The sequence below is a fragment of the Chrysochloris asiatica genome, unplaced genomic scaffold (genome assembly GCF_000296735.1).
Source record: "Chrysochloris asiatica unplaced genomic scaffold, ChrAsi1.0 scaffold00018, whole genome shotgun sequence".
NCBI lineage: Eukaryota > Metazoa > Chordata > Mammalia > Afrosoricida > Chrysochloridae > Chrysochloris > Chrysochloris asiatica.
In genome coordinates, this window is record NW_006408536.1 from 20912476 (window position 1) to 20935881 (window position 23406).

Consider the following 23406-nt stretch of genomic DNA (forward strand, 5'->3'; position numbering starts at 1 on the left):
TGAAACAGAGGAAGATAAAAAAGGAGATGGGTTGGCACAGCGGTAGTGGCAATGAGCTCAAGCTAACAACAATTATGAGAACGGTGCAGGGCCAGGCAGTATATCCACTCTATTGTACATACGGTCGCTGTGAGTTGGAGCCAACTCTATGGCACCTAACAGCAACAACATTTCAGAACAGCAAAGGCCTAACCACAAGGCATGTTTCTTACATCAAAAACTCAGTGCCTCAGTCGTTAACTGAGTGGAATTGAGTTGCTAGTGAAGTTATGGTGGTAAAACAAAAGTCCCTGTGAGGGTAAGCAGGAAGCTGGGGGCACCAAGTGCAATGTGTGAAGTCCCTAGTCCCTGCAGCCGTCTTATCCTCAGCTCCCTTCAGCATCTCAATGATTTTCAAAATCATTTGAATCTTGAGAATACAAAGGTCAGATCTGTCCTTCTCAAATCCAAGAAATACTTCCAATTTAATTTACATGCTAAAGACTAAATGCCAGGATTAAAGATTCACTACCTTGGAGTCCTGGTGTGGTGTTGTAGGATAAGCCTTTGGATGGCTAACCACAAGGTTGGTGGTTCAAACCCACTAGCCATGCCTCAGAAAACCTATACAGTGTGGCTATGAGTCGGAACCGACTCAATGGCACTTAATAATAACAACCATTGGTTTGGCAGTCCTGGTGTGGCACTATAGAATAAGCCCACTGCTAACCACAAGGTCAGCAGTTTAAACCCACCAGCCACTCCTCAGAAACCCTATACTGGGTCGCTATAGATCAGACCTAATTCAATGTCACTTAACAACAACATCTATTGGTTTGGGAGTTCTGGTGTGGTGTTGTAAGATAAGCACTGGACTACTAAGATCAAGTTTAGTGGTTCAAACTCATCAGTCGCTCCTTGGAAACCCTATACAGGGTAGCTGTGAGTTGAAACCAACTCAATGTCACTTAACAACAACAATGACAACCATTGCTTTGAAGTCCTGGTGTGATGCTGTAGGTGGTTCTTGGAAACCCTGTATAGGATCGCTCTGAGTCAAACAGACTGATGACATTTAACAACCACAACCACCATTGGTTTTGTGTTGGTCCTACTCAGTTTCATGTATTGTGTTGTTGTTGTTAAATGCCTTTACAATCTTTTATGCCTTCTTATTATTGTTGTTAACTACCGTTAAGTCAGCTCCGACTCAAAGCAGTTTCCAAGACTGTAAATCTTTACAGGAGCAGAAAGCCTCATCTTTCTTCCCCAGAGCAAATGGTAGATTCAAACCACAGACTCTGTGGTGAACAGTTTAATTTGTAACCCATTACAATACCAGGGCTCCCACTGTAAAGCGGGATTCAAATGAAATTAAAATTAAAATGAACAACCAATTTGGATGTTAAATGACAAGAGCACTCAAAGAATAGGAATGTGTCAGCATAAATCCCATCTCATTCAACAGTCTCAGTTGTGGTACCTTGTAAAATTACTACATATTTAAAAACTTCAAAAACAATCGGGTTTAATGTTAGTAAGCATCTTCAAAAGGCATTCTGACCAAAGAGATCCCCAGGGAATAAGGAATTAGCTGAAATAACATATCTACATTCATTTGTCCTATGTCTGCAATGACAAAGTGAAACGGAAGGAAGGGCACAGGGCATATGACAAACCCAGTGAAGGTGTGATAATTCTCTAGTTCGTTGTCACTCGTCATCTAGATAAATGACCCAGAACTCATATGAGTTTGCCCATGTAGATATACAGCCTCCCCAGCAATTCTGTCTTTGAGGAATAAAATGGAAACACTCATGGCTTCCAACACTCACTCATAGTCATCCATGTTTTCCTCCTCTTCAGATGAATTTGACTCAGGGAGTCCCCTTAAGAAAAGGGCAAATAACATGAATATTAAAGCCACCAGAAAATAATGTGAGTGCCTAAAAGTGCAAAAGCAAATCCCTCCCTGCCTTTATCCACCTAAATACAGGTTAGACTTAAGTCTCTCTTTTTGTGCTTGAGAGGTATCAGCAAAGTGAAGAGAGAGGGTTGCTCCAAATTTAGGCTCATGCGTAGTAATGAGAGAATGGTTCTTTGAAACCAGGGTCCCCAGGAGGCACCCAGTAACTTGGATTGCTTTGATCCTTCCAGTAGAGTGGGTTGATGATAGAAATGAAAGCTAGTGCCCATGTGGAATAAAATGAAATAAATACTTCTGACTGCATGTGGGGTTATTCTTAGGGAGGAGTTATCCAACTCTGGGATGACTTTCCTCCTAATACAGATACCTGAATCAGGTGTCTTAAGGTTCATGCTAACACTTGTGTATATCATGAATATTGTTGTTGTTCGGTGCTGTTGAGTCCATTCCAACTCATAGCAACCCATGTGACAGAGTAGAACTGTTACATAGGGGTTTCTAGGCTGTCACCTTTGCAGAAACATATCACTAGGTCTTTCTCTCCAGGAGCTGTTGGGTGGGTTTGGATCTCCAACTTTTGCTTAACCATTGTGTCACCAGGGCTTCTTATATCATGAATGATGGAGAGGAAATCAAGGTGAGGACGACTGTATCCCAAACATCATCAACTCAGACCCACCTACTGCATAAATCAGGGACCAGCCCAACGGCTGCTAACAACAATAATGATGTAGAGAGGCAAACTACATGTTTTCTTTGGTTTACAGTTACTTTAAATGTAAAGCTTAGTTGAAAAATGATTGCAAATTGGGTTTGCTTTCCTACAAGTAGAAGCCGATACAGACATGCAAAGAAATATCTGATTTGGACTTACCATGAGATCTTTGAGGTACTCTGGTTTACAAACTGTCTTTCCCTTTGGTTAGTGCCCGCTAAATCTTCACTGCTGCAAAAAGACACATTTCCTACATTGGTATTTATTTACAAATCATGAATGTCAAATGTCATTACATTCTGATCTATTTGGGCCTTAGTTAACATTCTGACCCACACCTTTCACTTGGTTTGACACTTTAAACTCATGAGTCATATTTACATTCCTTGCATGGATAAAGACCAGTTGTTTGGACCCGTGTTCCTAAATAAAAGGGAATTGTTAATAGGAGCTTGTAATGACTCCAGACAATGAAGAAATGGAATCAATACATCATTTTGACTGGTTTTGCCCTGATAGGCTTATAGATAATGCAAGCATTCTGTCATTTGTATGTTTGAAAATAAGTTACTTTTCTCTTTGTTGTGGTGATGACAAGGACAAGTCTCAAAAATATCACACAGATGGACATGCAGGACTTTATCACCCATGATTCCACTTTACAATTTGGGATAGTAAGCAGAGGACGAGGGAGTTGCTGCTTCTTAAAGTCCAGAGGTTGTTTTATCTGGAATGTAGGACCTATTTCCTGTTTACCTTAATAGCCAAAGTCTTTTTTCAAAAGCACACTTCATGGTGCCAGGCTTCCTTAACAAGGAAATGTTTCTTTGGCATTCCAGAAGTGCCTGCAGAAAGCCCTGCATGCTACAATACCTCCTTCCTAGTGTCTCAAAGAGCCTTGCCAGCTGGGACACCTTTTCAAATTCATATCTTCATTGTTGTTGTTGTTAAGAGTCATCAAGTCTGTTCCAACCCATGGCGACCCTGTATAGGATTTCCAAAGAGCAGCTAGTGAGCTTGAACCACCAACCTTGTGGTTCAAACCGACTTTGCAGTCCAGCGCATTAATCCACGGCAGCACACCAGGACTCCATACCTTCATTGGAAAACTCTTATTTTTAACAGACTACGTAATTTAATCAGTCCTTGGGTGTCGTGAATAGATAACATGCTTAGCTGCTAACTGAAAGGTTGGGCATTGAAATCCACCCAAAAATGCCTTGGAAGAAATGCCTGGAGATCTACTGCCCAAAAAGGTTACACCCACGGGATTGTCATGAGTTGGAGTCGACTTGTTGGCAACTGGTTACTGATTTTTTTAAAAAAGGATTAAGCCTTCTTGTTGGTTTTAAGATGCTTATCAACGGTGCATAACCTAGGTTTATCCATGTACTAGAATCGTCTAATAAAAATGCTAAGGTTTGGTGGTGGTGGTGGTGGTGGTATGCCGTCAAATCGGTTCTAACTCATAGTGACCTTGTATAGGGTTTCCGAGGCTGTACATCTTTATGGAAACACACTGCCTCGTCTTTCTCCCTCAGAGTGGCTGGTGGCTTTGAATTGCTGACCTTGTGGTTAGCAGCTCAATGTATAACCCACTACCCCACCAGGGCTCCTTATAGTGAAGTATGTTGTTATTAAATGCAGTCGAGTAGGTTCCGACCCATAGTGATCCTGTGTAGGGTTTTCAAGGAGTGGATGGTGACTGAACTGCCAACCTTGCAGTTCAAACCGAACTTGTGGTCCGGCACATTAACCTAGAGCGCCAAACCAGGACTGCTTAGTGATGCATTTGTTATTGTTGTTGTTATGTGCCGTGGAGTCAGTTCTGACTCTGTACAGGGTTTCCGAGGCTGTAAATCTTTATGGGAGCAGAAAGCCTCATCTTTCTCCCGCAGGACAGCTGGTAGTTTCGAACTGCTGTCCCTGAGGTTAGCAGCCCGATTCGTAACCACTACGCTACCAGAGCTCTTCATGAATTTAAGTGGGGAAAATGATCAAGATGTTGACTGAAAAGAGCAAGTGGAAAAAAAGACTATGACAAGTAATTATATCTTAGCTGCATGGGTTTAAAACGTTTGGCAGTATGCGCATGGAATGCTCTGCAATGTTTGGATACTGTCAAAGGACTACACATTATGTTACTATCAGAAAAGAAAGAAGATTGAAAAGTAGTTCAATGAAGATAGTAAGAATGCCATCAAACTAAACTGATCCAAAGTATCTGACAATATGGCTGCTTTGTTATAAGATTCAAGTGCGTAAAGATCTTTCCGTGATTATCCTAATTCACTCACAGATGCAATGCTGCTCATGTGACCATCCTTTATTGAATAGCTAGCCATCTGAAGCTCTAGGCAAAAACTCCAAGGTCAGGACTAGGATGAAGTAACTGAGACACTGGACTTGGGGGCAAAATTTAAGGGACATAAATAAAACCCCTCAGTACTTAAATTATGTTTTGGTGCAATATTTTTAAATTACAATATAGAAAAAATCTAAATGAGCAGTGCATTTAAGTGCTTGACTATTAGCCTAAAGATTGCTGGTTTAAATGTACCCAGAGGTGCCTCAGAAGAAAGGCCTGGCGATCTGCTTCCAACAGGTCACAGCCTTGGAAACCCTAGGGAGCAATGCTCTTCTGCAAACATGGCGTCACCACGAGTCAGAACTGATTCAACTGCAACTAACAGCAACATGTGGCAATCCTGGAGTTGATAGCTCTGCAGCCACCTCAGCGGGACCAAGCATTCCGGCTATTTATTTGAAAGCCAGTAGGAGAGGGAACCTGCTACAAAGTGAACATGACATCCACTCCCCTTGGTTCAGGCTTATTGACATTCTCCTTCCACAGGAACTCTAGACTGCAGGTGAATAAATGTAGGCTAAGCACTGGACCTCAAGGTTGGTTTGAAATGCAATGCCAGTGGTTCAAACCCACCAGCCACTCCTGGGAATCACAGGATCACCATGAGTCAGAACTGACTCCATGGCACTTAACAACAACAACATCCCCTCAGGCACTAGATGAAAAAGACTACACTTGGCTTCTAGTTCCACTTAGCAATGGAAGGGACCCCAACTTGTGACACTGTAAACAACAACAGCAAGAATACTGTTAACATTTTTCCAATTTCCATAGGGCCGTGTGGCTGTTTCATTGGTACAGTGAGGCATTTGCTTTAGGTCCAAGTGAAGAAATAAGATGACACGGGAGGAAAAAGAGAAGAGACACATAGTTATTCATGCATGCATATGGGGAAAAGCCGGACATTGGTACACTGCAGGATGCTGGTAACGGTGTGAGAAGATGGTCCAGTGGACAATGTGATGGAGAGATCTGAGGCAGCAAATAAGGAAGAGTATAGTAATCCAGGCTTTATCTATACTCATCTCTCTATTTGATCCAACATTTATTGAGCCCTGGTTGTAGATCAGGCTCAGTGCCAGACCCCAGAGACAGATACAATTTGGTTATTACTTTCAAGAGTTCTTTTAATTCTGGCATTGGGTAAAATCCTTAGGCTGAGATAACTTAATCAGCGTATCCATGGCCCTACCTGGAATGTTACCCAGCTTTTGTCTAGTGACATCAAAAGCATATTACAAAAATAAGCTCACTGTAAGCGCTCTCATCAAAAAGGTTCTGTGTCAAAGATTCTGTGTTCTAGAACGTGAACTTATTTAGGGGAAAGAGGCAGCAGAGGGGATGGAATAAAATGCCCAAGTATTACTTGGATCATTCGCTAAGTGAGAAGGCTACATTGCTGAGCCTCACTGGGGTCTCTGCTTCGCAGGCTTCTGGGCTGAGCATTGAATGTTTTCAGGGAGAATGTATTGATGCTGAGGTCCAAGCCAGGGGTGGGTCTTGCCTACTTTATATTCAGTACAGTCAGCCTGAAAGCTGGGGTTTACCTTTTCAGTTTTCTTCCTTGCCACCAGTCAGGGCAGTCTTCCCGTGGGCTGTACCGCATGTTGACATTTGCCTGGGAGCCATTGTTTTTCTCGGAATTGCCATCATACTGGGCTAGAGTGGTACTTGAAGATGGTGCATCCATTTTGAAAATAGGAACTGCCCGAGGAATCTTTAGCTGTGGAGAACAAGAGATTTTAATACATCACAAGAAGTCAGAGGTTCATGTAGTGTGAAGTCACAACCAAAACATAACAGCTCTTAGATTTCAAAAGGAAGGAAGGAAGGAAGGAAGGAAGGAAGGAAGGAAGGAAGGAAGGAAAGAAGGAAAGAAGGAAAGAAGGAAAGAAGGAAAGAAAGAAAGAAAGAAAGAAAAAGAGAGAGAGAGAAAGACACAATACAACATATTGGTGAGGATATAGAGCAACTGGATTGCTCGTGCTTTGCTGGCTGGAGTATAAAGTAGTACAACTTTGAACATTAACAGAAGGGACCTTCACCTTCTGTAGAAGAACATCATGCTTGGTAAAATGGAAGGACAGAGAAAAAGAGGAAGACCCCCAACGAGATAGATTGGCACAGTGGCAGCAGCAATGGGTTCAAATGCAACAATTGTGAGGGTGGCACAGGACTGGGTAGTGTTCGGTTCTATTGTGCATAATACGGTCCCTACAAGTTGGAAACAACTCGATAGCACCGAACAACAACAATAACATTAAAACTGGATATGCACAAATCCTATGTTCCAGAAATTCTATTTGTATACCTAATAGTATTATGAAAGGAGCTCTGGTAGCGTAGTGGTTACGAATCGGGCTGCGAACCTTAAGATCAGCGGTTCGAAACTACCAGCCGCTCCGCGGGAGAAAGATGAGGCTTTCTACTCCCATAAAGATTTACACCCTCGGAAACCCTGTACAGGGTCGCTATGGGTCGGAACCGACTCGACGGCACTTAACAACAACAACAACAATAGTATTATGAAACCAAAAGACATATACAAGACAGTTTACAGAAGAATCATTTCAATTAGATAAAAACTAGAAACTACCTAAATACACATCAAGGAGTCATGGTGTGGCGCTGTGGGCTAATGCGTCAGACTGCAAAGTCGTTTGAACTGCAAAGTCAGTGGTTCAAGCTCACCAGCTGCTCCTTGGAAACCCTACACAGGGTTGCTATGGGTAAAGAATCAACTCGATGGCACTTAACAACAACAATGATGTTCATGTCCTAATCCCTGACCCTGTGAATATGTGATGATGTTAAGGATTATCCAAGTGGGCCCTGTGGAACCAGAAAGCTTTTTATAAGTAGGTTATGGTGTTGGAGAAGACTATTAAAAGAACCATGGACTTCCAGAAGAACAAACAAATTTGTGTTGGAAAAAGGACAGCCAGAATGCTCCTTAGAAGCCAGGATGGCCAGACTTTGTCTCTCATACTTCAGACATATTATCAGAATATCGTGTTGGGTGAAGTGGAGGCACAGTGAAAAAGAAGACCCCCCGCAATGAGATTGATCAACACAGTGGCAACAAACAAGGGCTCAAACGTAACGACCATTGTGAGGGTGGTACAGGATGAGGCAAGGTTCGTTCTGTTGTGCATAGAGTTGCTATGAGTTGGAATTGAGTTGATGGCATCTAACAACATAAAAATGTAAGAACAGAGGTCAGAGAGGAAAGAGGATGCTACACCACTGGCTATAAACATGGAAGAAGGGGCCACAAGCCAAAAAAGGTCGGTACTCTCTGTTGTTATTGCTGGGAGCCATGGAGTTGGTACCGACATATAGCAATCCTATGCATAACAGAACGCAACACTGCCCAGTTCTGGGCCAACCTCACAATTGTCACCACGCCTGAGCCCATTGCTGCCACCACTGTGCCAATCAGGGGCCTTCCTCTTTTTCTCCAACTTTCCACTTTACCTAGAAGCTGGGAAAACCAAGTAAATGGATTCTCTCCTAGATCTCCAGAAGGAGCACAGCTCTGCAGATCCATCTTAGTCTCTGACTTCTAGAACTAAAAGAGAAGAAATCTGTATTTCTTTGAGCTACTAAGGTTGTTGTAATTTGTTACAGCAGCAAAGGAAATTATTCATACAAGAGGATGCTAGATGGTAATGAGAATAAACTACAACCACATGCCAAGAAATGGACAAATCTCATACACTGAAAAAGACAGACAAGAAAAGTCTACAGATTTGGATTCCATCTATATAAACATTAAAACCAGGCAATGTATGGTGTGATATATTAGGGTAGCGATTGCTCTTGGCAGGATGCAGTGACTTAAAAGGGAATATGAGGCAGCTTTTGGGATCCTGGTGAAGGCGCCCTGAGGACACAGTGGGTTAAGCATTGATCTGCTAACCAAAATCTTCAAACCCATCAGACTGCTCTGTGGGAGAAAGATACTCCATGAAAATGTAGTCTCAGAAACCCTATGGACCCTATTCTTCCCTATAGGGTCACTGTGAGTGGGAAATCAACATTATGGCAGTAGGTTTTTTTGCATTTGGGATTCTGGTGATGTTCTGTTTGTTAATCTGAATGTAGGTTGTCCCAGTGTATTCAGTTTATGAAAATTCATCAAATTGAACACTTAAGACTTATGTACTTTTCTAAGTGCATGTTATACTTTGATTAAAAGTTCACGTACAACTACATACCATCTCTGAAGATGACTATTCCGCCCTCCCCACCACCCCCCCCACACACACACTTAACCTTCTTTTTCTTTCTTTCAGGATATGTGGTTTATTTGGCTGAGACCTTGATATCCTGAAAAGTTTAGTTATGCAGAACTCTGTTATTTATGTATGAACTGTGTGGTGGTTTCTTTCCAAAGATAAACACAGTGGAAAGTTCCCTCAACGGAAATCTGGACAGAATAGCTGCACAGCTGACTTTATTTATTTCCTCCGCACAGGAAAGTAGTCCCTTTACTGGAGTTCTCCGGTAAGAACGAAACAAAGGAAAGCAGACTTTTCCCAGTTCCCTCTTGGATCCCAGGCTCATTTAGGCAGCTGATAATCAAAACCCTTGGCCACTGATTTGCCTGACTGATCATTTCCAACACATTTGCCAAATAATTCTTTACCAGAGACAAGATGCCAGGGTTTCTGGCTCTGAAATTATTCTCTGATCTTAGATTTGTTTAAAACCAATGTTTACATACTATACAGCTCACCCTTTAAACCCACTGACATTGTACCGATGTGGACTCATCATGACCCTTCAAACTGTTTCTTGAAGTTTCTGAAACTGTAAATCTTTATGGAAACATCTTGCTCCCCGCAAAATGGCTGGTGGGTTTGAACCACCAACCTTGCTGTTAGCAGCCCAATACTTAGCCCACAGCACCACCAGGACTCACCCTTTAGAAGTGCACAGTTCAATGGCTTTTTAGTAGGTTGATCAAGTTAGGCAAACTTTCCCACCATCCAGTTTTCAGACATTTCCATCACCCCAATAAGATTTCTTGTGTCCATTTCAGTATCCCCACTACCATCTGCTGCTCTAGACCACCAGTCATCTACTTTCTGTTTGTGTAGATTAATTTGCCTAGTCTGTACATTGCTCTTAGATATTATCATGTTATTGTTGTTGATAAGTGTCGTCGAGTCGGTTCTGACTCATAGCAATCCTGTGTAAGGTTTCTGAGGAGCGGCTTGTGAACTTCAACTACCGACCTTGTGGTTCAAACCGACTTTGCAGTCCAGCGCATTAACCCACAGCGCCACCCCAGGACTCCAGACATTATCATTGTTGTTGTTGTTGTTGTTAAGTGCCATCGAGTCGGGTCCGACCCATAGCGACCCTGTACAGGGTTTCCGAGGGTGTAAATCTTTACGGGAGTAGAAAGCCTCATCTTTCTCCCGCGGAGCGGCTGGTAGTTTCGAACCGCTGACCTTAAGGTTCGCAGCCCGATTCGTAACCACTACGCTACCAGAGCGCCTTAGACATTATCATAGAGCAGTGTTTTTCAAGCCTCAGGACTGAAGCAGGTATCCAGATCAAAAGAGCAATGTCCCCCATAGTAAAAACAAAACAAAAGAGTGGGTTATTATTTTTTTACTACTCTTCAGGTTGGTTCATAAAACTCATACTGAGAAAGTTTTACTTAGACAGAAAGAGATAACTGTGTGTGAATGTGTATGGCTGAAAATAACTATTCAAGACACTATAGACTTGATGGGTGGTTGGAGATTCTCCCTTAGTTTCAGGTGAGCGTTCAGAGCAGCTGACATTTAAGGAGATTGGGACCTGCCTAGGGGATCTAAAAGCAGGAAGCTGTAACAATGAACTCAAGGAGGCAGAGCAGAAGGTTTTGTTTGTTTTCCTGTAAACCAACTCCACCCTTGGGAGGGATTTGGCTGTGTGCCATCTTGAAAGGAACTCTGCCCCCAAATGGTTGAACTGACCTGGTAGAAGAGTTGAAGACTGGAAACCTAAGAGCTTTGGGTCAAGGCATCTCCTCGGTCATACAATGGCATTTGGAGATGCCCTCCATTGGAAAACTCATGAAAATCCCCCACGAGATAACGAAGCAGCACTGGGAAACTGTGTCATCATCAGCAAATCATGATGGCATCAGTCACCAGTGAGTGTGACACCATCTTTCTGAGCCTTACCCCTGAAAGGTGTGAACTGTCAGCCTCCACAGGGCACCCGCCCCAATATGGGTGGCCAGTTGATGGAGACCCGAGCTAGATGGAGGAGAGTGCTTTTTACTTGGAATGGCATTTGGAGTCCTGGGATGATGGCATTGGATAGGTCAATGTAGGGACTGTTCTCAGGACTTCAAGCAGGACAAAGAAGAAGCCCACTGAATGGTTCTTAAAGGAATGATGAAAGGAAAGGATTTAGTTGTTTTCTGCTTTTGCCCTAGGGAATCCCAGGACAGTTATGTAGGGCAGTCTTGGACATTCTGGTGTTGTTGTTGTTCTTGTTGTTGTAGTGTGCCGTTGAGTCGGTTCCAATTCATAGCGACTCTTTATAGGGTTTCCAAGAGCTACTGGTGGGTTTTAACCACTGACCTTGTGGTTAGCAGTCTAATGCTTATCCTATAGTGCCACACCGGGAGGAGTAACAGCTGATAACAGCTGCATGTTATACTTGGATACCTTCTCAAGAGCTTTCCCCACATGGACCTGTGTCTTTTAAGGAGTCTTGGTGGTGCTATGAGTTAGGCATTGGGCTTCTAGCCACAAGGTCAGTGGTTCAAACCTACCAGCCTCTCCAAGGGAGAAAGATGAGGTTGTCTGCTGCCATGAAGATTTACAGCCTCGGACTTGATGGCAGCAGGTTTGTTTTACTGGTTTTGGTTTTTGGTATTTATGTGCTTATTGTTAAGTGCTACTGAGTCGGTTCTGACTCATAGTGGCCCTGTATAGGGTTTCAAGTAGGGGCTAGTGGGTTTGAACCATCAACCTTGTGGTTAGCAGTCCAGTGTTTATCCTACAGAGCCACACATTGCTTAGTGGTTGAGAAAAGACCCAGTCGAGTAATTGAAAACAAAGTGGTAAAATGGTTTGATACTGGAATCCATCCTTTGAAAATGGTCATTGCTGTTGGTTGTTGTTAAGTGCCATCAAGTTGGTTCCATTTCCTAATGACCCTGTTTCTGAGAAGCAATTGGTGGGTTTGAACCACTGACTTTGCAGTTAGCAGTCCAATGCTTATCCAATAGTGTCATACCTCTGATTTTTCTCTCTTTGCTGAACAGTCAGAACCAATCCGACATTTTCTAGTTTTGAGTATGGTTTAGCTAATACATCTCGATTACAAATAATTAATAATAATAATAATAATGTTGACTTACCACCCTTTCTGGGAAGAAGGGAGGCCTAAACTTCTCTTCATTGGTTGCAATGTGCAGATCAGCATCTGGGAAGTAAAACCAAATAAGGTCAGAAGGAACTTTAAATTCAACAAAGAAAAACACCCAATGCTATCAATCTAGAGAATGAGCCGACTTATGTGAACAGTCCCCAAGATTTAGATCCAACATCTGGAGTGCTGCAGTACCCTTCGTGTAGAACACCAACTCAAACACCAGTCTTCAACCAGAGATTATCAATGTCTTCCCAAATCTGCCTGAAATACTTCAACTTCCTTTATCATTTATAACTCATTTCCACCTAGCATTTGAGTCACAGATATCTAAACTCATCAAGTAGGGTCAGAATCCACGTCTGATTCCTCTTTGGTTGGCCCACACCAGGCATCTGAATCACTGTTGTTTGAGGCGATCACACCCATTTTTGTAGTTGTGTATTTAATAGCATGAGCTGATGTTAAGAATTGAACTGTTCTGATAAAAATAACTGTCAAGTCTCAGCATCTAAGCAACATATGTTGTTGTGTGCCATCGAGTCAGTCCTGACTCATAGCATCCCTATAGAGGGTTTCTGAGAGCAGCTGGTGGGTTTGAACTGCCAACCTTGTGGTTAGCAGTCCAGTGCTTATCCTACAATGCCACATCATTCTTGGAGATCAATAAATAGTTAAGAAACAAGTGAACAAATCCATTGCAAGTTCTTTTTCTATTCTTAGGATAATTGCTGATTTCTCTTTCTACTCCCAGATGTAGCTAGATATCTAGGCTGTGGGTGTGAAGGCGATGTTGTTGTTAAGTGCCTTTGAGTCAGTTCTGGGTCATAGTGACCCTGTATAGAGTTTCCAAAGACCAACTGGTGAATTTGAACCACTGACCTTGTGGTTAGCAGTCAAGGGCTTATCCAAAGTGCCACACACTTTATAAGTAGAGTGGCCATATGGTTTATTGCTCAAACCGGGACACTTTTGACAGTAAAATGGTACACTTTTAATAATTATGCAGGAATATTGGTCACAGAATGGGACTCTCCCAAACAAACTAGGATATGGTCAACATGTGACCATATACCCTGGAAAAAGGGTGGACCAGGACATCTTGGAGACAGAAAGGAGCAAAGACCCCCAGCTGTGTCCTTTCTAGTTCCTGTGCCATGGCTACCCAGTTGCTCAGTGATGGAGGTCACAGGAATGAATTATACTTGTATACCCATTGCTGTCATGTAATTCCAACTCATAGGGCCCCGAGAGGATAGAGTAGAACTTCCTCACAGGGTCTCTAAGGCTGTAAACCTCTACAGAAGCAGACCGTCACATCTTTCTCCACTAGCCTTTCGACTAGTAGCCGAACACTTAACCACTGCTGCACCATTGTGAGCTTGAACTCTGTAGTTTTCTTAAGAGGCTAGCAAAAGAGACTTTGGTACCCAGGATACATGTCAGGTACCATCAACATAGAGCCTGGAAAGAAAATCCAAAGGTAGTACACTCTAGTCTTCTTCCCTTTCCTCCCCAGGGAGCTAGGCCAAAGTCCTAACTGGAATTCAACCTTCTGGGTCCCAATGTCAGAATAGAAAGAGTCAATGGGGCAAATGCTTAATGCTCTAAGAAGACCTTACTCCTCAGCCCCTCACAGTGGAGAGAAGATCCACAGATGTGAATTCTATGGAGTTCATCAAATCACCCTAAATCGTGAATGTAAAGGACAATGTGATTTAGTTGAGGTTAATACGAATTCATCACAAAGGCTAGTTGAGATGGAATATGTATCATTGATTTGGGTGGAAATTTACCAGGAGTAACATTATTAACATGATTGCCAGGTGCCTACACAGGTAAAGGGTGTGTCTGTGTTTTCAGTTCACATACCTCATGTGATCTCATTCAATTACTTAAAGGCCCTAGAACTCAGTCAGATTTCATCCAAACTGGTAAAAATGTTACCAAATTAAGTTCTTTTTCAAAAATGTCATGGTATTAAACAATTATACACTCCTAAAATCTATGTTAAGGAGCTCTGGTAGTGTGGTGGTTATGAATCAGGCTGCTAATGTCATGGTCAGCAGTTTGAAACTATCAGCTGTTCCGCGGGAGAAAGATGAGGCTTTCTGCTCCCCTCGGAAACCCTGTACAGGGTCACTATCAGTCGGAACCGACTCCACGGCACCTAACAATAACAACAACAACAAAATCTATGTTGTCGAGTGCCATCAAATGTTTCCAAATCATAGGGAACCCATGTGACAGAATAAAACTGCCCCATAGGGTTTCCTAGGCTGTCATTTGTGCAGGAGTAGGCCTGTCACTTGAGGAGCCATTGAGTGGCTTCAAACTGGCAGCCTTTGTTGCTATTTCAACAAGGCTCCTTCTACCATATCTCTCAGTGTGTCCCTCATTTCACTAGAACTAGGACTCTTAGTAGCAGCTGAGTTTCCTTTACAGTAAACCTTTCTCTTGATGTCCTGAAGAAGTCAACAAACATTTTAATAGATCTTTTCAAAGGTAACCAACCATGCCTCATTTTGGTATATATGATGATTAAAAGTGTTACCTACATTTTATCCTTTTATTTCTTTTAGGAACGTTGGGATTTTTCGTTTAGGATTTTTATTATTTTTAGGAAAAGAAATTGTTCCTTTTTTCATAGGAATCCTAGCTGCTTGGCCTTTTTTAATAGGAATGTCAGCTGCTTGGCCTACAGAGATGTATACATTCATCACATTCTACCTGTTCAGAGTTGATCTTAAACCAGAGATAATTGTGAGACGAATTAGTTCCTTGTTATTCATGATCCTACATTTTAAAATGTTTTCCATGAGATGCGAGAATGGCAGATGTTCATATTATTTTTTGTTTTTAATATACACGACTCAGTTAATCCTAGAATTAGATCTTATTTGTCAGATTATATTTGCCAGGCTGGATTTTCATGATGGCAACCCATCTGAAAGATTTTGTTTTCCTAGCGGGGCACCATCCACCCAGGTCCAATCCAACAAAGGGGTCACATTACATGCTTCCCAGAGGGTGCATCCGGGGGCTGCTTTACAACTCTGCTGGCAGCACAGGAATTTCCCATCCACGAAGAACCCGCTGTGGTACTTGATCAGCAGATGGGGGTTGCCCCTTATCTCTAGGGAACAGGCAGAAAGAAAACAAGATGTGAGCAAACGTTGGCCCAAGAGAAGAAACATTTGGTAAGCACTGTTATCACCAAACAATGGAAACCTGATTTTGCCAGCAACCAGGCTGGTCCCCGAAGGATATACGTCTTTCACTCAGAAGTTAATCAGCCAAAAAGAAGAAGAAATGCTTAATCATGCTTACAATGAAAATGACTCAATAACAGCTCACTGTTGTTTTTTTTTTAATTAGTAAAAAAATTTTCATATACAGCTTAGTTTTTAGATTGGGACTTTAGAAATACATTCTCAAAGGAAGTGAGTGGGTTAGGGTACTAGGTGTTTGATGGTGGCAGAAGGAGGTGAGAGGGTGGGGCTAGATCTTAGCAAGAAATAAAGAACCTTTTAACAAGCTTATAATTACCTTCTACTTTTTAATTTTGAAAAATTGAAATGCACAGGAAAGCTACAAGAAGAGTCAAATGGCCATCCATATACCCTTTACCTGCTATTGTGTGCTGTCGAATCGATGCTGACACAGCATCCTAAAGAACATGGGGGTTCCAAGGCTGCCATCTTTACGGAAGCTGACTGCCACAGCTCTCTCCTACAGAGAGGCTGGCAGGTTTGAACTACTGCTCTTTCGGTTGCTTTAACCAATGCACCACCAGGGCTCTTATCCTTTATCTAAATTCCTCAACTGTTAACTGTTGGCCACAATTGCTTTGTTTCTTTCTCTCTGTATATATGTAGTTCTTCTTCCTCTTCTTATCATTATTACTGTGCTATTGTTGTTTAAAGGAGCTCTGGTAGTATAGTGGTTACAAATCGGGCTGTGAACCGCAAGGTCAGCAGTTCGAAACTACCAGCCGCTCCGCGGGAGAAAGATGAGGCTTTCTGCTCCCGTAAAGATTTACAGCCTCGGAAACCCTGTACAGGGTCGCTATGGGTCGGAACCGACTCCACGGCACTTAACAACAACATAGTTGTTGAGTTGGTGCCCGACATAGTGACCCTGTATAGGGTTTCCAAGGCCTTCTTAAATCTTCACGGGAGCAGAAAACTTTTCCTTTCTCCCACAGGACTGATGGTAGTTTCAAACTGTTGACCATGAGGTTAACAGCCTGACTCGTAACCAGTATGCTATCTTTTCTTTTTTTCTGATCCAGGATCCAATTCAGAATCACACCTCCATTTAGTTATCTGGTCTCTGTAGTTTCCCTTAAATCGAGAACATTTTCCCATTCCTTCTTTCTCTTTCATGGTACTGACATACTTACAGTAAAACATGCATGAATGATTTCTGGGGTGTCTTGGTTTTCTAGGGTTACTATAACAAAATACCACCAAGTGGATGACTTAAGCAACAAGAATACATTGTCTCCTCGTTCTAGAAGTCACGTGGATTTCTTCTGAGGCTCTGATGGAGAATCTGTTCCATGGCTCTCTCTCAGCTTCTGGTACCTTCTGGTTCCTTCCCTTCCAGCAGGGTCATGTGATGTTCTTTCCTCTCTCTCCCTGTCTCTCTGTGTTTTTTTGTCCTTTATAAGGATACCAGTAATGAAGGATTAGAACCAACCTTGGTCCAGTATGACTTCATGTTAACTTAACTGATAACATCTTCAAAGGCATCTTCACATTTCCATGCAGAGGCACACGTACAGGTATGTTGTTGTGAAGTGCCGTCGAGTGGGTTCCGACTCATAGTGACCCTGCCCAGGGTTTCCAAGGAGCAGTTGGTGAGTTTGAACCACCAACCTTGCCATTCAAGCTGACCTTTCAGTCGAGTGCTTATCCTACAGTGCCACACCAGAACTCCATTCACAGGTATGTTGCTGTTTTTGTGAAGTGCCGTTGAGTCAGTTCTGATTCATAGCACCCCTGTGTAGGGTTTCTTAAGAGCAGCTGGTAAGCTTGAACCGCCAACCTGTTGTTTCAGAGCGACCTCTCAGTCCAGTGCATTAATCCACAGTGCCACACCAGGACTCCCTTCACAGGTATAGGGTACATATATTTTGGGAGACAGACTTCAATCCATAACATGGAACTACTTTTCTAGGAGTGTGTGCATTTAAAAAATTAACCATAAATATATTCGATATTGTATGATATCACTTACATGAAATATTAGACTAGGCAAATGCATAGAGACCAAAGTTTCTCAGTGATAAATTAGCCAACGCAGGAGGGAGGAGGGGATTGGAGTTATTACTGTTTGGGTAGTGATTAATTACATGGTGGATGTAATTAACATCACTTGATTTTGTACACTAAAAATTATTATGATGGCAAACTTTTTTTCTTATGTATCTCACCAGAGTAAAATAAAATAAAAAACATGAGGATGTTGTTGTTGTTAAGTGCAGTACAGTCAGTTCCAACTCATATAGCAACCTTATGCACAACAGAATGAAATACTGCCTGGTCCTGTGTCGCCCTCACAATCCTTGTTAACCTTGAGCCCATTGCTGCTGCTACGATGCCAGTCCATCTTGTTAAGGGGTGGGGGCGTCTTCCTCTTTTTCGCTGCCCCTCCACTTTACCAAGCATGATGTAATTCTCCAGCAACTGGTCCCTCCTGATAATGTATCTGAAGTATAAGAGAAGTCTCTCCATCCTGTCTTCTAAGGAACATTCTGGCTGTACTTCATCAAACATAGATTTGTTTGTCCTTCTGGCAGTCCATGGTATTTTTAACATTCTTCTGCAAAACTACAACTCAAATGCATCAAGGGGTCTTGTGCTACAGATATGCCTAATGCAATACATCATTTGATTTCTTGAATGCCACTTCCATGAGTGTTCATAGTAGATCCAAGCAAAATGAACTTCGATGTTTTCTCCATTTATCGTGATGTTAATTATTGGTCCAGTGGAGAGGATTTTTGTTTTCTTTACACTGAGGTGCAACTCATAATGAAGGCTGTGGTCTTTGATCCTCCTCAGTAAGTTTTTTAAGTCCTCTTCACTTTCAGCAAGCAAAGTTGTATCATTTGCATATTACAAGTTGTTAATCAGTCTTCCTCCAATCCTGATGCCATATTCTTGTTCATATAATCCAGTTTGTTGGATTGTTTGCTCAGGGTACAAATTGAATAAGTATGGTGGAAGAATACAACTCTGGTGCACACCTTTCCTAATTTTAAACCATTCAGTGTCCCCTTGTTCTGTTCGAACAACTGCCTCTTGGTCTATGTACAGGTTCCTCATGAGTACAATTAAGTGTTCCAGGATACTCATTCTCTGACATGTCCATAGTTTATCACGATTCACACAATCGAAAGACTTTGCATAGTCAATAAAGCACAGGGAAACATCTTTCTGGTAGTCTCTGTTTTTAGTCAAGATCCATCTTACTTCAGCAGGGATAGCCCTTTTTCCATGTCCTTGTCTGAATCCAGCTTGATCCTCTGTCAATATACTGTTGCAGCTGTTTTGAATTATTTTCAGCAAAATGTTACTTGCATGTGATATTTACGATATAGCCCAATGATTTCCTCATTCCATTGGGCAACCTTTCTTTGGAATGGGCACAAATACAGATCTCTTCCAATCAGTTGGCCTGGTAGCTGTTGTCCAAATTTCTTGACATAGATGAAAGTGTGCCTCTAGAGCTGCATCAGTTTGTTAAAAGATTTCAATCTGTATTTCATTAATTCCCGGAGCTTTGTTCTTTGCCAATGCCTTCAGTGCACCTTGGGCTTCTTCTTTTACTTCCATTGGCTCTTGATCATACGCTATCTTTAGAATTGCTTGAGCACAAACCATTTCTTTTTGGTACAGTGACTCTGTGTATTCCTTCCACCTTCTTTTAATGCTTTCTGCCCCTTTCAATATTTCCCCCTTGTTGTTGTTGTTTCCCAGGAGCAGCTGGTTAATTTGAACTGTTAACCTTGTGGTTCAAACCTACCTTGCGGTCTAGTGCTTTATCCCACAACACCACACCAGGACTCAATTTTCCCCATAGAATCCTTCAATATTTCAAGTCGAGGCTTGAATTTTTTTGCTCAGTTCTTCCAGCTTGAGAAATGTTGAGTGTGTTCTTCCCTTTTGGGAACAGCACATTTCATTGTAATACTTAACTTTGTGGGGGGTTTTTTGAGCTGTCCTTTGAAATTTCTGTTCAGCTCTTTTGCCTCATCATTTCTTCCATTTGCTTTAGCATCTCTAGCCGGGAGAGCAAGTTTCAGAGTCTCTTCTGACATCCATTTTAGTCTTTTCCTTCTTTCTTGTCTTCTTAATGACCCTTTGCTTTCTTCTTGTGTAATGTGCTTGATGTCATCCCACAACTCTTCTGGTCTTCGGTCATTAGTGTCTAATGCATCAAATCTGTTCTTGAGATGGTCTCTAAATTCAGGTGGGATATGCTCAAGGTCCTGGTGTGGCACTGTACGATAAGCACACAACCACAAGGTTGGTTTGAACTGCAAGATCAGCTGTTAAAATTCACCAGTCGCTACTTGGAAACCCTACACAGGGTCATTATGAGTTGGAAACAACTCAATGACACTTAGCAACACAACAACAGCATGTTCAAGGTCATATTTTGGATCCCGTGGACCTGCTTTCATTTTCTCAGCTTCAGCCTGAACTTGCATTGACTGATGATAGGGAGCTTTTCCACCGCCTCTTTCCACTGATGTAGTCAATTTGATTTCTGTGTATTCCATCTAGTGAGGTCCATGTGTGTTTAAAAAAGGTATTTGCAAAGAAGAAGTCATTGGTCTTGCCAAATTCTGTCATGTGATCTCCAGCATTATTTCTATCACCAAGGCCGTAAGTTATCGATTATTGATCCTTCCTCTGTTCCCAACCTTTGCATTGCAATCACCAGTAATAATCAATACATTTTAATTGCACGTTTGATCAATTTTACACTGAAGAAGTTGATAGAACTCTTCAATTTCATCATCACTGGCTTCAGTGGTCGGTAAGTTTGAATAATAGTGGCATTAAATCTTCTGTCTTTTAAGGATATGGATATTATCCTGTCACAGACAGAATTATGCTTCAAGATAGATCTTGAAATGTTCTTTTTGATGACGAATGTGACGTCATTCCTCTTCAATTTGTCATTCCTGGCACAGTAAATCATATGACTGTCAGATTCAAAATGTCCAATACCAGTCCATTTCAACTCACTAATGCCTAGGATATTGATCTTTATGCCTTCCATTTCACTTTTATAATTTTCCTAGATTCATGCTTTATACCTTTCATGTTCCGATTATTAATGGATGTTTAAAGGTGTTTCTTCTGATTTTGAGTTGTGTCCCTCAGCAAATGAAGGTCCTGAAAACTTTACTCCTTTCACGTCATCACAGTCAATTCTATTTTGAGGAGGCAACTCTTCCCTAGTTCTGTTTTGAGTGTCTTCCAACCTGAGGGGCTCCTATTTCAACACTGGTGATGGTGGCTATGTGCCGTGGAGTAGGTTCTGACTCATACTAACCCTGTACAGGGTTTCCGAGGCTGTAAATCTTTATGGGAACAGAAAGCCTCATGTTTCTCCCGCACTTTATCTGACAGTATTCTAGTGCTCTTCATCATGTGTCACTTATTCAATATTCTGGTTCTGTCTGACTGTGTTCCACTGCTTTTCATAAGGTTGTCAGTGGCTAAACATTCAGATGTAGTCTGCCTCTCCTTCGTACTAGTCTGTCTTAATCTGTAAACTCAGCTGAAACCTGTCCACCATGGGTGACCTTGCTGGTATTTAAAATACTGGTGACATAGCTTCCAGTATCACAGCAACATGCAAGTCACACATTGTGACCAATTGAATGTTGGGAAAAGGTCATGGGCACAGGGCCATGTTTAATCCAAAGAAATGAAACTCTAACTTTGGAATGCAATGTTGTGTCTATAACAAATGAACCTGTCTTGAAATACAACAGAAGAGCTCAAGAAAAGTCTCCAGGCTGTCTCTATTTGTAGTTTTGACTATTTCCTCTTGATTTTATGCTCATTTTGAGGATTTCTTATTCTAATCCCAAGGGAATCTGGCTCCTCCTTTATAACCTGGACTCAAGGAAATATATAGGTGTAATAATAAGGACTTTGCAGAGTCATTGGGAGGATCTGAGATAACAGATGTAAAGTACCTAGCACAATTGGTCCAGAGTAGGTGTTCAATAAACACTGAAGTAGGCTTTAGGGATGTTGTTCCCTTAGTTAAACTCAGCTCAGCTTACTAAAAATGCTGGCATTAAAAACAAGCAAGCAAAAAGTTCTCTTTGCTAAAAACTAATTGAAGGAGTCCTAGTGGTGCAGTATGTTAAATGTTAGACCACTAAACACAAGATTGAAGGTTTGAATCCACCAGTCACTCCACAGGAGAAAGATGAGGCTGTTTGGTCCTGTAAACCCTAGTGAGCAGCTCTACTCTGTCCTATCGGGTTGCTCTGAGTTGGAATTGACTTGAAGGCAGTGTGTATGGTTAAATGCTAGGAAAGTTATTCCAGAGATGACAGAAAGCAACTGCAGTTAACATTACATAATGTAAGTTTCTGATCTTGGTTCCAAATGGTCATGGTAATTCATCATAGGGCACATTTCCTGCTTTCCTTCTAAGTTCCTGGTCTCCATGTGTCAGAATTCCTATTCCTTCCCATTATATGGATTTTGTTTCCTAGGTAACTAATTCTTCCTCCAACCAAGTCCAACCAAGTCCAAAAGGCCACGTGGCAGCATTTCAACATACAATAATGGCACTAAGAGGAGCTCAGATATTAATGCATGCATTGTTGTTATTGTTATAAGTGCCATCGAGTTGGTTCCAACTCATAGCGACCCTGTATAGGGTTTCTGAGGCTTTAAATCTTCCAGGGAACAGAAAGCCTCATCTTTTTCCTGTGGAGTGGCTGGCAGGCTCGAACTGTGGATCTTGTGGTTCACAGTCCAGTACTTACCATATGGAGCCACCGTGCTCCCTAATACATGCATTATAATTGTTGTTGTTAAGAGCCATTGAGTCAGTTCCAACGCATAGTGCCCCTATATAGTTTCCGAGGAGCAGCTGGTGGTTTTGAACTGCCAACCTTGTGGTTAGCAGTCCAGTGTTTATCCTACAGTGCTACCACGGCTCCTTAATACATGTATTTGTTGTTGTTGTTAAGCGCCGTCGAGTCGGTTCCTACCCATAGCGACCCTGTATAGGGTTTCTGAGGAGCAGCTGGTGAACTTGAACCGCTGACTTTGCAGTTCAAATGGCTTTTGCAGTCTGGCACATTAACCCACAGCGCCACACCAGGACTCCTAATACATGTATAGCACTTTGTGTTTACATAGCTTTTCCCCTCATGAATACTATCTCATTTAACCCATACAACAACCTCATTTAATCGATACAATAGCAATATTGTTACCATGGCTCTTGCAAAGCATGGTAAAGTGGGCTCAGAGGAGAGCAGATGATAGCTCCCAATAATGTGTTCTACTCCCCAGTACCTGTGAATGTGACCTTATTTGGAAAAAGGGTCCTAGCTGATATAATTAACTAAGGATTTTGAAATGAGGCAATTATTTAGGGTTATCCAGACAGCCCTGATTCCAATCACAAGAGTCTTTAGAAGAGAGGCAGAGGGAGACAGTCATAAAGGAGAGGGTGACATGAAGATACAGGCAGAGATTAGAATGATGCAGCCTCAGGCCAAGGACTGCCAGCAGCCAAAGATGGAAGTGCCAAGAAATGGATTGTCCTCTAGGGCCTGTAGAGGAATGTGGTCTTGCCGACATCTTGATTTTATACTTCTGGCCTCCAGAACTGCAGGAGAATGAATGTATGTTTTCAGCTACCCAATTTGTGGTTATTCATCACAGCAGCCAGAGGGAACTAATACAGGTGGTGTACTTGTTCACGTTCACAGACCTAGTTAAGGGTAGACCTGGGCCTCAACTCCTAAAT

General features: G+C 42.0%; 1 protein-coding gene across 1 annotated transcript in view; it reads right to left on the reverse strand.

Annotated features, from left to right (window-relative positions):
• The window catches only part of BMX (BMX non-receptor tyrosine kinase), a 70665-nt gene that overhangs the window by 35803 nt on the left and 11456 nt on the right, over positions 1 to 23406 (reverse strand). Inside the window, exons 4-8 of the mRNA XM_006835611.1 lie at positions 15392 to 15511; positions 12365 to 12429; positions 6537 to 6712; positions 2781 to 2852; positions 1815 to 1868 (exon numbers count right to left, since the gene is read on the reverse strand). Of these exons, the coding sequence (XP_006835674.1) occupies positions 1815 to 1868; positions 2781 to 2852; positions 6537 to 6712; positions 12365 to 12429; positions 15392 to 15511 (487 nt within the window). The remainder of the gene's footprint in view (positions 1 to 1814; positions 1869 to 2780; positions 2853 to 6536; positions 6713 to 12364; positions 12430 to 15391; positions 15512 to 23406) is intronic.